At 34.6% G+C, this 14,286-nt stretch overlaps 3 protein-coding genes across 5 annotated transcripts; 2 read left to right on the top strand and 1 right to left on the bottom strand.

The window, feature by feature from the left end:
- On the top strand, window positions 2,917–8,486 carry LOC104750784 (phosphate transporter PHO1 homolog 10). Of its 3 annotated transcripts, XM_010472633.2 has the most exons (17): window positions 2,917–3,307; window positions 3,696–3,771; window positions 4,049–4,444; window positions 4,508–4,820; window positions 4,960–5,557; window positions 5,632–5,959; window positions 6,057–6,105; window positions 6,206–6,277; window positions 6,349–6,478; window positions 6,556–6,676; window positions 6,774–7,032; window positions 7,123–7,227; window positions 7,313–7,357; window positions 7,452–7,601; window positions 7,702–7,980; window positions 8,059–8,195; window positions 8,280–8,486. In XM_010472633.2, the coding sequence occupies exons 5-17, from the start codon at window positions 5,002–5,004 to the stop codon at window positions 8,383–8,385; spliced, it is 2,337 nt and encodes a 778-aa protein (XP_010470935.1). In that variant the 5' UTR covers window positions 2,917–3,307; window positions 3,696–3,771; window positions 4,049–4,444; window positions 4,508–4,820; window positions 4,960–5,001; the 3' UTR covers window positions 8,386–8,486. The 3 variants fall into 3 exon arrangements, with proteins under 3 accessions (XP_010470935.1, XP_010470934.1, XP_019093085.1); XM_010472632.2 differs by having other exon boundaries at window positions 4,049–4,820; XM_019237540.1 differs by having other exon boundaries at window positions 3,696–3,788; window positions 4,049–4,820.
- On the bottom strand, window positions 8,669–9,097 carry LOC104750783. The gene has a single exon (XM_010472631.1). The coding sequence runs from the start codon at window positions 9,095–9,097 to the stop codon at window positions 8,687–8,689; it is 411 nt and encodes a 136-aa protein (XP_010470933.1). The 3' UTR covers window positions 8,669–8,686.
- Window positions 9,331–10,854, top strand: LOC104750782 (transmembrane emp24 domain-containing protein p24delta10). The gene is made up of 4 exons (XM_010472630.1): window positions 9,331–9,652; window positions 9,732–9,941; window positions 10,292–10,368; window positions 10,456–10,854. The coding sequence occupies exons 1-4, from the start codon at window positions 9,437–9,439 to the stop codon at window positions 10,598–10,600; spliced, it is 648 nt and encodes a 215-aa protein (XP_010470932.1). The 5' UTR covers window positions 9,331–9,436; the 3' UTR covers window positions 10,601–10,854.

The following is a 14,286-nucleotide window of genomic DNA, read 5'->3' as shown; positions in this document are numbered from 1 at the left end:
TTAAAATATAGGATGCTAGGGTTAAGATTTAGATATCAGGGTTTAGTTTACAAAGATTATGATATACATGCAGTTTGTTTTTTATATATAAATGGATTATTTTCTTAGTTTGATATAAGATGTAGACTAATTTTGTGAACCTCAATAATTCTTAAGTAATTTTGTTTTTCTCTCTATATTAGTCGCTATAGTTTTATAGAATATCCATTTTGCTAAAAAAAAAAAACAAAACTAGTAATTAAGGAGAAGTACTTGAGAATTTGTATTGCAAAAGAAATCGTGTGAAGACCATTCTTTGTCTTAATCTTGGAAGAAACGTGGCATGCTATAAGGTTTGGGGGTCCAATTTTTTTGGCTCCTGATGACGTATATCGTTTTCACATAAAAAGTCATTGAGGATAAGGATTGTGGAGGGCATACACCCACGCGCCACCGTGGATTTCTGATTAAACAAATACTTAGTTTGTCACTAATTACGCATGTTCTTATCTAATAGTGTCATTACCGTTTCCTAATTGGGTGATTAAATCTTTCTTTACTATATTTTGTCAAAAACTCCCAGAAGCTCTGTTCAGATTGGATACAAGTTTCTTGAAAAAGGTGTTGTAACGAAGATGCGAAGGAACGTTCTAGCTTAAAGTGGGAAAGAGGATAAAATAAAATAAAAAACAAGTTCATGAATCATGACCATCATCACGATCGAATTAATTTATTTTCATGGGTCTAGTTATAGTTTGGAATTATTATTAGCTGTTCGTTCTGGTTAATTCATGATCTTTTATAAGAAGTAAGAGTTACCGAATCTTTGATAAACAATGACGCATTTTCTACAAAATTTTAAGAAACTAGCTACGTTTTTAGTGGATAATCAAAAGATGCCATTTTCACAAATTAACCCCAAAAGCTATTTTTTTTTTTACATGCAAGTGTACCTAAATTATTACTAAATTTCCAAGGGCACACCGCACACGAATCATTTATTCAATTTTCAATACATTAACCAAGCCATTTTACTTACTATATTGGGCATGGGACAAAAAAGATCGGATTAAAAGATAGGAAGATTAGGATGATCAGATGACGCAAACGCTCTAGCATTTTTAAAGAACCAATTAAAAATGAGTGACGATGATTAATCAAGTCGTCATCTTAATCTCTAGCATCCTTGCATAGCTATAGGGAGGATATATGATACCATTAATTTATGTTAGTTATAGAGATTGACCTCACACACATGACACATGCTTTACTAAATTCTTTTTATATCCACGTGAAACTAAAAGAAAAAGCAACTCCTAGTCCTAGTTCTCGATACGTATAAGTTCAAAGTTAAGACTATGATTTGATGATCGTAACTAAAATAAAGTGTTTTTCTTAACGATTACAGATTTTTTTTTTCCAACTATTACCTTGTTTTTAAATACGTACGGTTGTCTACTTCCGACTTTCAAATCTTCTTCACTAAGATTTATTATTAGTAACTTTGAATTTGATGATAATTACTGAATCTAACGTAAATAAATCTAAACTTCCAATGTTTAGAGAAAAAATGGAAAAAGAAAAAGAAAAAAACAAGTGCTAAAATAGAAATAATATCGTTTTGCTTAATATTTAAAATTTTCAGTTCAATCCAAAATGACGTTGTTTTGGTTCTATATATTAACGTAAAATCTACTTTGAGATAATTTTACAATTGATTAACATTGTTAAGCAGTTTGCATGATTTCACGTAAATTGTTAACTTCCTGTTTAATGTTTATATTATTTTCTAGTTGAAAATATGATTCAACCATAGTTTCTTTATCCCAACATAGTTGAATTGTGAAAATATGAAAAAAAAAATCCATTTTTTGAAAATATAACGGATAAAAACTATAAATGTATATAAAAAAAAACTGCAAAATATGAGAATTAATGGTTGAAATTTACAATGAAGCTGATTGAGACTAAATTTCTAAGGTATGTTTTCGTGAAAAATTTACAATGATCTACAGGTCGATCTATGATCATGATATCATAAACCGGATCGGAACTGATATGTTTTAGATAAAAAAATTTGGATCAGAGTTCGCGCCGGTTTAACCGGTCAGGACCAGGTTTCAAAAAATTTGGTAGTGATGATGGACCATGATGGTAGGTTAAATGACGTTAATAGCTTTCATCTCTTCCACTGAAATTTGGCTTTTGGCTACAACATTGACCCAACATTAATAATTAACTATATATATAATAGACAAAATATAAGTTGTGGACAATATTTATCCTGCAAATAATAATTATATTTGACTTAAGTTTGTCCACCACGTTTAAGTTAGTGTGTTGTAGTCTTGGAAACAAATAAATGATAAACATTATTTATAAATTGTCCATTAAAACATATATATATATATACATTTGTAACACTTTAAATAGATAAACAATGCATAATAAAAAATAATATTTAAAGTAGACGAAATATATATTTTTTTCTAGATAGTAGACAAAAATATCATAGTGGATAATAAATATTATGGACCAAAAATAAAGAATATGAATCAATTAACATGATGGATAAAAATAAAATTTAAATTTGTCCGCACAATAACCTAATAGAATAAGAAGTATGAGATAAATGTGAAGGCGAAAGCTTTTTTTTTACTTCATAATAGAATCTTGTCTACCTAAAATTTAAAAGTAGGAGCAAAACCTAGAAAATTAGAGAAAGATATTAATTTAAGTGAGATTGGACTGCTTTAATTTGAAATTGGACTGTTGTGCAAGACAGTGAAAAGACACGACACAACAATTTTATTAAATAAAAAACAAGAAAATATATTTTTATTATTTTGGAGAGGAAACATAGGATAGGGTTAAACTGGTCATTCTATCATACAGTTGTGGTACTCCTTGAAAGGAGTTTATTGCAATGTGGTATAATCGGATAGAAAGAGAGTTATGAATGTGGTAGAAGTAGAACTCTTAAAAAACTCTTTTGTAAACTCTGTAAAACTGTGAAAGTATCATCCCTCCGCCTCGCAGTCGTCACCTTACAGCCTCCGGAGACTTTTACACACCAATGTCGTTGGGACTAACGGTCGTAAAACGCGCCGTCGTTGAATCCCGGCGCATGCTAGAAGAGTACCGAAGCTTCAGTTACATCTCCACGATCTCTTCCTCCTTTGAAACGGCGTCATCAATCGCCCTACCGATTCACCGCCGCTTGTTTTACCGGGATTTTATCAGGATCTGTCATTGTTGACGAGAATTTCAGTTTCGGTTTCTCTTTCAGTGGATCCATGGAGCTACTGGCTTTTGCCTAAGAAGAAGGGTATCATTGTTTTTTTTTTCCAGCATTTCCCATTTAAAACTGCGAATTTGCAAATTTGAGAGTTTTGGGGTTTTAAAGTGTTGCTGCATTGGGGATTTGCTCTGTTAGCATAGAGTTTCTTTCTAGGGTTTTAGGGAGGTTCAGTATATGGCAAAAAGATTCGATCTTGAGACGATAAGTGAAATTCTTTTGACTTCAGTAGGCAAGAACCAAAGGCCATTTGTCTCTTTGGCATTATCTCTGCTCCTAATTATCTTTTGAGATGTGTTAAAAATGGAATACGATTGGCTTTGTTTAGGCTCAAAATCGTCGATTTTATCTTAGGACAGAACTTTGCTTGTGAATGATTTGGTTTAACAGTAGCTTTTGGACTTCGTGAAACATACAGATTTCTAAACACAAGAGGGGGATAAGAAATGGACCAAAGGCCCTTTTAAACCTACTCCCGTGATCATCCGTTGCAGGTTTCAGATCATTCTCTGTTACGTTTTTGATATCTCTTAATTTTGTTTCATTGGTTTAAGTTTTTGTATTCAATCTGGCTTTTGAGAGTCAAAGAAGGCTTTCTAATTCAAATCCAATTCGGTAGCAAATGGGACTAACCGTCTTTGATAGAAGAGCTTGTTGTGTTAATTTTTTCTGTAAAAAATCTAGGACTGCTTCTTGAAACAACTTGGTGTCACCATTTTTCCATTCTTGGTATCACCACCGTTATGTGCATGACACTGCTGTTTGTTTCAGGAGTTGTGGGCGAGTTAAGCTGCCACATTTCTATTGCTGCAGCGGTGAGCGGTCAATTCCTTGATGAGCATAGCAATTCAAACAACTGATCCGTAGTTACCATATGAACAGCCTTTGCTAAACTTGGACCAAGTCTTCTCTGTTTTGGCATATCATTTGGATTCCGAAAAATCAAAATACTGTTATGTTATAAGTACACTTGCTTAGAGATTACGACCATTTAAGAAGGTTTTGCACAAGTAATTTAGAGGATTTGCAAATTGCAATTTACAAATGCAGTTGTGAAGTAAATTGTATTTTGATTGGTGTAAAGCCTTATAGAAGTCTCCTCCACTGCCAAGTTACGCGGTTTCACTGCCACACTGAAGCTTACGTAGCAACACGTGTCATGCTCTGGTGGGCTAATAAATTGGTCAACCCGTATCTATTCTATGATTTGCTTTTGCTTCCTTCCATCAGTTTCGGCCGCAACAGATTCAACACGCATTCCATTTATCGTTCGGCACGTGGTAGTCACAGAAGAATCCAACGGCTGTGGAATAAAGGAGGAACAAGTTCTTAAGCATGATCTCTTGCCGTAAACCATCTAATACAAGGCACCGCAAAATACTGTAGTGTCAGTCGGCGAGACTTAAAGAGTTAAGGCGTTTCGAATTACCGACGTCTCCTCTCCCTTTGTCTTCTTCCTTCTCCCTCGTTAATGGCGGAAAAATCGAAATTGCAGAGAAGCTTCTATCATCGAGCTTAGTCTTAACGTTTCTTCCTGATCAAGGTACCTATCAAACACCATGAATGTACTCAGTTAGAACGAATCTTAGTTGTTCAAATGGATCCTGAATCTGTAATTTAGTGTCATAGATTTAACCGATTCTGTAATGTTGTTCTTGTTCTCTTCATGATGTTTGTGATAGGCTGATAGAGTTTGGTTGAATTGAGGATACACAAAAAAAAAGATGAAGTTCGGGAAAATATTTAAGAAGCAAATGGTGCCAGAGTGGGTTGAAGCTTATATGGACTACAATGGTATGAAGAGGATTCTAAAAGAAATACGTAGCTACAAGCACAGTAAGCTGACTAGAGCAGCGTCGAGAGTTTCGCGGCAGGCGGAAGCTTTGCACCGTTCGTTTAGTGGTTTGTCGTTTCATCCTAGGCACAATGAACATGCTGGGGACATTGAGGACCAAGTCATAAAAGTTGACACGGTGCAGCAAGATGATGAGTCTCGTCAATTCTACAAGACTAAGTTTCTAAAGAAGTCTGAAGAAGGTGGAGAGTTTGAAGAATCTTTCTTCAAGAAGCTCGATGAGAATCTCAACAAAGTTAACAAGTTTTACCGGGATAAAGTCGAGGAAGTGCTGGAGGAAGCGGCTTTGCTAGATAAACAAATGGATGCATTGATTGCGTTGAGGGTCAAAGTGCAAAAGCCTGATGCAGATAACCTGAATTTGGAGAAGCATCCCTCTGATAAAGTCGTTGTAGATGCATCTGATAGCTCAACAAGAACACCGGGTAAGCATATATGAAGCATCTTGTGCTCAGATGGTTTTGTTTTCAGTTTATTGAATTCTTGATATATTTTCCAGGCACTGCGAACAAAGATATGGTACACGGTATGGAAAGAACTAACATTCCTGAAGAAGAGGCCACACATATTGCGGCTGATATTGTCCCGGTTTCTCATACTGATGGAAATGAAGAGGAAGCTGGTAATGGTGAAAAGCAGGATCTTCGTGAAATACTAGAGCGTGTGAAGATGAATGATGCGCTTGAATCTCCTATTTCTACATTAAAAGGAGTTTTTGGAGATTCTAATGAACCAATCTCTAAGAAAGGATTGAAAAAAGCAGAAGAACAGTTGAGGCTTGTTTTTAGTGAGTTCTATCAGAAACTCCGTCGTCTGAAGGAATACAGGTGAGTGAGGAGAAGGTTCAGCCAAAGTTCAATCACTCATGTCTTTTTTTATATTGCTATGCTACTGATTTGTCCATGTTTGTGTTATTTGAATCAGTTTCATGAATCTTCTGGCATTTTCAAAAATCATGAAGAAGTATGAGAAGGTTAGATACAAAAAGCTTCTTCTATGTTACAGATTCCTTACTGTAGAGCAATATAGATGTATGAACAATGGCATCATGAGATGTGTTGGTTAATTTGTAGATTGCTTCGAGGAATGCATCGAGGAACTACATGAAAATTGTGGATAATTCATTGATTGGGAGTTCTGATGAGGTTTGTAGAGTATTTCAGACAACAGAATCAGATTTCCATTATGTTTTTCTGCTCACTGTATCCTAATTTAGGTTAACAGACTCCTGGAGAGAGTAGAGGTAACTTTCGTTAAGCACTTTTCAAGCGGTAATCGAAGAGAAGGCATGAAGTGTCTAAGGCCAAAAGTTAAAAGAGAAAGGCACAGGGTTACATTCTTCTCTGGTAAGGGATTTTGAGATTTCAGATTCCAAAAGATATTACAATTTGTTCACTTATACTTGCTCTTTATTTCCCCACAGGTTTCTTTTCTGGTTGCTCAATAGCACTAGTTGTTGCTGTTGTTTTCAAGATAGAAAGTAGAAAAATCATGGACAAGGATTACGGTACTGAATACATGGCGAATATTATCCCTCTTTACAGGCAATTATTCAATCACTTACTCAGTACATGTGCTCATGAAATTAGTATAAACAGATCTTTCTTGTCTCACACTGACAAAACATTGCATGTCCTGCAGCTTATTTGGATTCATTATTCTTCATATGCTCATGTACTCGGCGAATATATACTTCTGGAGGCTTTATAGAGTCAACTACACGTTCATCTTTGGTTTCAAGCAGGGAACAGAGTTGGGTTACAGAGATGTTTTCCTGATAAGCACTGGTCTTGCGGTGCTTGCTTTCGTCTGTTTCCTTCTAAATTTGCAGCTTGATATGGATTGGAGGTTGAAAGATCATAAGACACTCCCTGAAGTTATTCCTTTGGGTTTGGTTACTGTAAGATATTTTTTCAGTGTTTACATTTTTGTGCAATTGTTTAGTATCAGATGGAATATGTCAGGCTTAAACAACCTTTTTTGTTTGCAGGTTGTTCTTTTCATACTCTTTTGTCCTTTCAACATTATATACCGCTCAAGTAGATTGTTCTTCATTCGAGCACTGCTTCACTGTATTTGTGCTCCTCTCTTTGAGGTGATAACAATATTATATATCTACCAGTCGCTAAAACTAATTACAACAAAGATCTCATATTCATGTTTTTCTTCTTTATCAACAGGTTACACTTCCAGATTTTTTCTTGGCAGACCACCTAACCAGTCAGGTTTTATATCTTAATCTTGCATTAATCTTTATGTTGACAATATATATGACTCGAAATAATAGGGCTGTTGTGTTATTTGTTTTGGTAATTTCAGATACAAGCCATAAGGAGCTTTGAGCTATTCATTTGCTACTATGGCTTAGGAGAATACTTGCAGAGGCAAAACAAGTGTCATAGTCATGGTGTTTACAATGCCTTCTACTTTGTCGTTGCTGTTATACCCTACTGGCTCCGCTTTCTCCAGGTATCACACAATTCAATCTCTTCTTATTTTGTTACAGCCTTCATGGATTCTACTATCACATCTGAATCTATAACTTACATGTATCAGTTTTGTTTTGCAGTGCATACGCAGATTATGCGAAGAAAAAGAATCTGTACATGGATACAATGCATTGAAATATATGTTGACAATCATTGCAGTCATCATAAGAACAGCATATGAACTGAAAAAGGGACGGACTTGGATGATTTTGGCTCTTGTAAGCTCAGGTGTAGCGACAGGGATGAACACATTCTGGGACATTGTTATAGACTGGGGACTCCTCCGTAGACATTCTCAGAATCCATACCTAAGGGATAAACTGCTTGTCCCTCACAAAAGCGTCTATTTCGCAGCCATGGTAAGTAACATTACAATTTACAACATCAGAAATTTAAGTGATAAAAGGCTCTGATTGAATAAGATTTGATTATGACAGGTAGTGAATGTGATTCTAAGAGTAGCATGGATGCAGCTAGTGCTAGAGTTCAACTTGAAGTCGCTTCACAAAATCGCAGTAACAAGCATTATTTCATGTTTAGAGATTGTTCGTCGGGGAATATGGAGCTTCTTCAGGTATATACGCTTTTCTGTATATAAAAGGATCCAACTTCTTATGAATGAATGATTAGTATAATGTGAAGTTACAAACTTGTTCAGGTTGGAGAATGAGCACTTGAACAATGTGGGCAAATACAGAGCCTTCAAGTCAGTTCCACATCCTTTCCATTACTACGATGACGACGACGCTGACAAAGACGACTGACCCATCCTAAGAAGTTAAATAACACACTCTCTTTTTCTCTCTGATTAATTGTCTGATATGATGATTCACTAAAACAACAAAGATAATAGCCTTAATAGGAACAGTTTGTGTTTTTTTTTTTTCCTACGATCAATTCAACGTGTAAAAAGACTTGTACATGATTCGAAACGAGAAAATAGAGAGATCAAACGTAGCTTACAATTACTTTGAACTGATATGTTTAACAGTGAGTAGAATAGAGACTAAAACTGTACTTGAAAAATAAACTTAAAAGAAGATTTTATAGATTCAGTCGATGATATTAGAAAAATCCAGAACGGAGATCATACGCTCTTCTCCTATCTTCGTCCATCAACTCAGCCACACCGACTCTAACCAGATCATAAACCCTCAAAACAGCCTTGAAAACCCCAGTCTCTCCGTCCAACACCTCAATTATCTCCCCGCACCGCCTCTCAATTGCGTCCGCCACATACTTTGAAGATCTGCGTCTGTTGATTCCCAACACAACGTACCAGTCAGGCTCCCCAGTGACCGTGCGATTGTTAGCTGCTGCGAAAAGGATTCTATAAGCTGTGACGTGCGCGTAAGGTTGAGGAGCATCAGGATTCGCTCTACAGACTGAGACAGCGCATCGTAACGCATGTTCTAGGTTTCCTCTCTCAAAGTTCTCTTCACAGTAACGAAGAAGCTCTTCAATCTTGTTCGACATTCTCATTATCACTTACGGCTCAAGTAACTCAATTTTAGAAACTAACTCCCAAAGTTAAGTAAAAGGAGTGTATATTCGTTGTTTAATTTCCTTTTTCATGTTTTTAACCCTAAGAAAAGAAAAGGAAATATTGTTCCTACGTTGAGACGCAAACCGGTCTATTGAGAAGAACCAAATAATATTCTTGGATTCGGTTTGGTATTATTAACGAATAATAAATAAACACGTGTCATAATCCCTTACATCGTCATCGAGGCTCGTCGTCTACGAAACCATCGAGGAAGAAGAAGCAAAGAGAGACGAAGAAGAGAGTTTCGATCTGGATTTATTTTTACAAAAATGTTTCTCAATTCGCAAAAGCTATGGACGAAGATGATTCTAATTCTAACGATTTGGTCACCAATTTCACAGTCGCTTCACTTCGATCTACACTCAGGTCGAACAAAGTGTATCGCGGAAGACATCAAGAGCAATTCAATGACTGTTGGTAAATACAGCATCGATAACCCTCACGAAGGTCAAGCTTTACCACAATCTCACAAGATCACCGTCAAGGTATATTACACAGATCTTTCTAACTTTTGATCTAATTTGTTTTTGGTTCGATAGATCTGAGTTTTTGTTTATGTGAAAGGTGACGTCTAACGCCGGGAACAATTACCATAACGCGGAACAAGTTGATTCAGGGCAATTCGCGTTCTCTGCAGTGGAAGCAGGTGATTACATGGCGTGCTTCACTGCTGTTGATCATAAGCCTGAGCTAGCGTTGAGTATTGATTTTGAGTGGAAGACTGGTGTTCAATCTAAGAGTTGGGCTAAGGTTGCTAAGAAGAGCCAAGTTGAAGTGAGTTTGATTTCATTCCTTCTCTCTCTCTTATTGTGGTTATAGAATTGTAGCTGAACAGTTTTAGATTAAGAAATAGGAAACTTGAGACTTGTAATAGTGAGATTGTTTAAGCTGGGCTAAGGTTTAGGAGACTTGAGACTTGCTAAGAAGAGAACCAAGTTGAAAGTGAGTTTGATTTCTCTTCCCTTCGTGGTTTTGATGTTTTTGATTCGTTGTCTCGTTTGTGGTTTGATTTCATACATAGAATTGTAGCTGAACAGTTTTAGATTAAGAAATGGGAGAGACTAGTTGAAGATGGTTTTGAGCTAGTTATGTTGATCCTCCTTGTGTGTGTTCGTGTGTGGCAGGTAATGGAATTTGAGGTGAAGAGTCTTCTTGATACGGTTAACTCGATTCATGAAGAGATGTATTATCTTAGAGATAGGTAAAAAAAAAAGTCTCTTTTATCAATTGTTTTCGTTTCAAGAAGGTAGTGTTTACATGAGTTGATTTGGTGTGGTCTCTCTCTCAGGGAAGAAGAGATGCAAGACTTGAACCGTTCCACTAACACGAAAATGGCATGGTTGAGTGTGCTCTCGTTTTTCGTCTGCATAGGAGTTGCAGGGATGCAGTGTTTGCACTTGAAGACGTTTTTCGAGAAGAAGAAGGTTATCTAAAGTTCTACAGAGGTTACGAAATTTCTTTTTTCTAAGCCCGAACAAACAAATCTTATCCTCTTTGAATGTTGTACATTAGATCAATGGCTGCTCTACCACGTTATCTGAGAACTTGGAAATTTGATTAAAGTGGCATTAGTTAATTTTTCCAAGATGAGTGTAGTTTTGTTTTTGTTTAGATTTGTTGGTCCTTAGGATTACTTTGAATCTTTGATGGTTTTAAAGTCTCAAATAAATTGCGTTTGTCTGTTACATATATTGTTTTTAAAAAATTCGTATTCAAGTCAAACAGAACAAACAATTTACAAACGTGTTAGAAAAGAACTGAAATCCATTAAGGTTTTGGAATTGGATGGAACTTGAAAAAAAAACTCGTAGTTCGAGTTTCGGTAGGAGAAGTCAATAATATATTATTGGGGTTGTTGGTTTAGTTGACGTAAGCGGTTGCTGTTGCGGCTGAGGCAACACCAACAATTGCGTCTACGTTCTGAATCGAAATAACGCAGCATCATAAGGCATATACCTACGACAAACAAACAAACAACTATACCTGCATCTACTGCAGCCGCAGATACTTACGGCAACAAAAGGAACAAGTCCATATATCTATAAATTGGAGGCAGAGATCATGAGAATACAATTGAAGACACGAAAACAAAATATTACGTGGTCGTTCTCGTTTAGAAGAGACGAACAGCAAAAAGTAGTACGTAGAAGAAGAAGCCTTAAGACACATCGGAGATTTTATTTTATTTTATCATCATCATTCATCATCATCTGGTGTCGCTACAAATGCCCAGATTAAGTTTGTATGGTTCTCGGCATTTGTCACTCTACAAAACCATTTCACATATTAGATAGAACGAATCTTGTAGTTGCTATTTATGTTTAGTATTTTTATGGCCGTGTGGTTCCATTTTCCAAAAGATTTGATTGCATTGCATCTTGACATTTTATAATCTACAAAACTATCTTTTCTGATCGTGTTACTTATCCTAACGTAGCCGTTAAGTTATTAAAGTTAGTAATACTTTTCATTAGAAGCAGCGCTGTGCGAAGCTTAATGATTATTAAAAGGGATAAAAAAAATAAATGCATAGGTTTAAACAAGCAAATTCCTCTATAGTAGGCTGAATATTTTTTTTGAGTGACATTGCTCTCTATTATTTTAATTTTTTTTAAGTTTACAAATTATTTGAAATTTTAGAAAAAAAATAGAAAAATGGGTGAAAATACTTAACCAAAAATAGAGTAAATAATAATAGAAAATAAAACATAATTAATTTTAAGAAAAAGATATTCATTGTATTACCTTAGAATTAAAAGATATCTCATAACACAGTGAGAGCAATTTAGGTAAAAAGGCAAAATGTGGAAGAGATGGAAAAAGGCCTCAAATCTAAAAATATTTTAAATCATCATGGACTTTTAGTTTAAAATCAAATTGAACTAAATAATGTAAAATCTAAAAATATTACAACAGAAGAAATTAAAAATATTTATAAAGAAGGAATAAACAAATATTGATTTTTCATATCCTTAACTGAAAATGAAATTAAATAAAAAAAATTTTTAATTTATGTTTACACAAAATACCATTAATTGACCCAAATATTTTGTTTTTGCCATTTGTCTTAATAATTTTCAATTTTACCATTTTTGCCATTTTTAAATATGAAATATTTCAGAGTTTTTTTTATAAAACACATATTTCATAACAAAAACTATACCCTAAAAAAAACTGGAACCTAATAAACCCAAACATCATGTTTAAATTTCTGTTCTTAAATATAAAAAAGTAGCATTTTTTAAAGTTTTTTGGACAAATGGCAAAATTTGTAAACACCCCTCAAAGAAGTCCCTATCTAGTAATTAACTCTTTTTAATTCACTAATTTTGTCCTCCTTTTTTGTGTCAGATTACTCCAGCTTCCGCTGTATCATATTTGGAGTCTCTTCAATAATGGAGAAAAATGTTGTTTTTAGAAGTTCCTAACATCATTTTGTATATTTGGTGTTTGACTTTCATTTTATTTTTCTCTTAGGATTTTCTTTTTTGAACTTTTGCTAAATTTAAATGAGAAAATATGGTACAATGTTTTCATTCTTTACATTGTGAATTAGAAACAATCTTTATTTATTTAAATATGTTATTGGTATACCCTAAATATGGTAAATGAATTTCTCAAACTACCACACTTAAGTTTTTTTTTTTCCAAAGTACCAAAAAAGTTTTATATTTCAAAAATACCACTAAAGTTTTATATTTCAAAGATACTACAAAAAATTGATTTTAAGAGTGTAATTTTCTTTTTAGGTTTGGATTGACAATTTTAAATTTAGGATATAGGTTTTAGGGGTAGGGTTTAGTATTTGTGATTTAGTGATTATTTTTTAATATAAATTTTAGTTCATTTTTGTGGTAATTTAGAAAAATAAGAACTAGTTAAATGTGGTATTTTTGGAGGAAAAAAAAAACTCATTTAAATGATACTTATGAAAATTGCCCAATGTGTTATTGGTTATTCTCTACTATTTGTGATTTGTATTTAGAGATTCATAACATTGTTATGGTGTTTGGTTAGTAAATAATACTCAATAGAGTTAAACCGGGAGCAAATGGCACCGTGAAGTGGGTGGTAGTTTATTTAGAAAGAGAGCAATGGTATACAAATATTATAACTAGCAGCTTCTTTGAAAAGTAAAGGAGATTATTGATGTATTTTTGGTGTGTATATTAGTGAAAATATTTTAATGAATTGATGAGTATGAAAGCATATATAAAAAAAAAAACCGAAGATCATGGCAAAACATAGTGGTGAATTGTTCATATCTAATATGATTATACAAACATGAAACTGGATATAAACTAAACTTAATTAGTCGTCGAACTTGAAGAATGTAGAAGCCTGATTCTACTAGCTTCGCTCAAACGAGAAAAGTTAACACAAACTATTTCAATTATTTTTGTATTTAAAAAATTCTATTAGATTGGTGGTGTTGTATGTGGAGGAAACACATAATACAGTACAAAACAAAATCTACTACTTTTTTTGTTCAACTGGTATTATATTGATTTAAAACGGATATACACATCCTGCTTACAAGTCTTTGCTGAAGCTTTTGTGCCCACTTTTAACCATACAAGGCAGCCATTAGATATCTCTAACTACTCCTACAGTCTCACTTTTATACCTTCATAAGTGCAGACCTATACAAAAAATGGCTAAACCTACTCCAGGCCATTAAAAACTGAAATTCAATCAGAGGACAAAGTTTTTTCTTCCGCAAACAGATGGTGTAACCATCCCGGTTCACCCCTTGCCACATACGACTGCAATCTGCAGTTTTGAGTTACACTTTGCGCTATCATAAACGCCCCTCTGTTTGAAAATAAGTTTTCCAAAAAGAATTTACTACCTTTAAAATCTCCCAAAAACCTACCTACCTCATTTGATTGATATCTAAAAGCCGTCCACAGTGCAGGTTTAGTAACCACCTGTACTAACACCTGATCCTGCACACCAAAGATCACTTTGTCAATCCTATGACTTCTCATGCTCTCTATTGCCCACAAGCACCCTTGGAATTGGGCTTCCTGCTTGTTCTGCACATTTTCCATAGTTCTTCTACTATGCAACACCACATTACCATCGTGATCCCTAAGGACCCAACCCCCCCCCCCCC

Source organism: Camelina sativa, chromosome 16 (assembly GCF_000633955.1).
Source record: "Camelina sativa cultivar DH55 chromosome 16, Cs, whole genome shotgun sequence".
NCBI classification, from domain to species: Eukaryota; Viridiplantae; Streptophyta; class Magnoliopsida; order Brassicales; family Brassicaceae; genus Camelina; species Camelina sativa.
Note: the sequence above shows the minus strand (reverse complement) of the source record. Positions and strands in the feature narration are given on the sequence as shown.

Bases quoted from the DNA above. Each gene is read 5' to 3' on its own strand.
- LOC104750784 (XM_010472633.2), top strand. From the start codon at position 5,002: ATGAAGTTCGGGAAAATATTTAAGAAGCAAATGGTGCCAGAGTGGGTT. The intron at 5,558-5,631 runs GTAAGCATATAT...TATATTTTCCAG, and splicing joins TAGCTCAACAAGAACACCGG to GCACTGCGAACAAAGATATG. The intron at 7,602-7,701 runs GTATCACACAAT...TTTGTTTTGCAG, and splicing joins ACTGGCTCCGCTTTCTCCAG to TGCATACGCAGATTATGCGA.
- LOC104750783 (XM_010472631.1), bottom strand. From the start codon at position 9,097: ATGTCGAACAAGATTGAAGAGCTTCTTCGTTACTGTGAAGAGAACTTT.
- LOC104750782 (XM_010472630.1), top strand. From the start codon at position 9,437: ATGTTTCTCAATTCGCAAAAGCTATGGACGAAGATGATTCTAATTCTA. The intron at 9,653-9,731 runs GTATATTACACA...TTTATGTGAAAG, and splicing joins CTCACAAGATCACCGTCAAG to GTGACGTCTAACGCCGGGAA. The intron at 10,369-10,455 runs GTAAAAAAAAAA...TCTCTCTCTCAG, and splicing joins ATGTATTATCTTAGAGATAG to GGAAGAAGAGATGCAAGACT.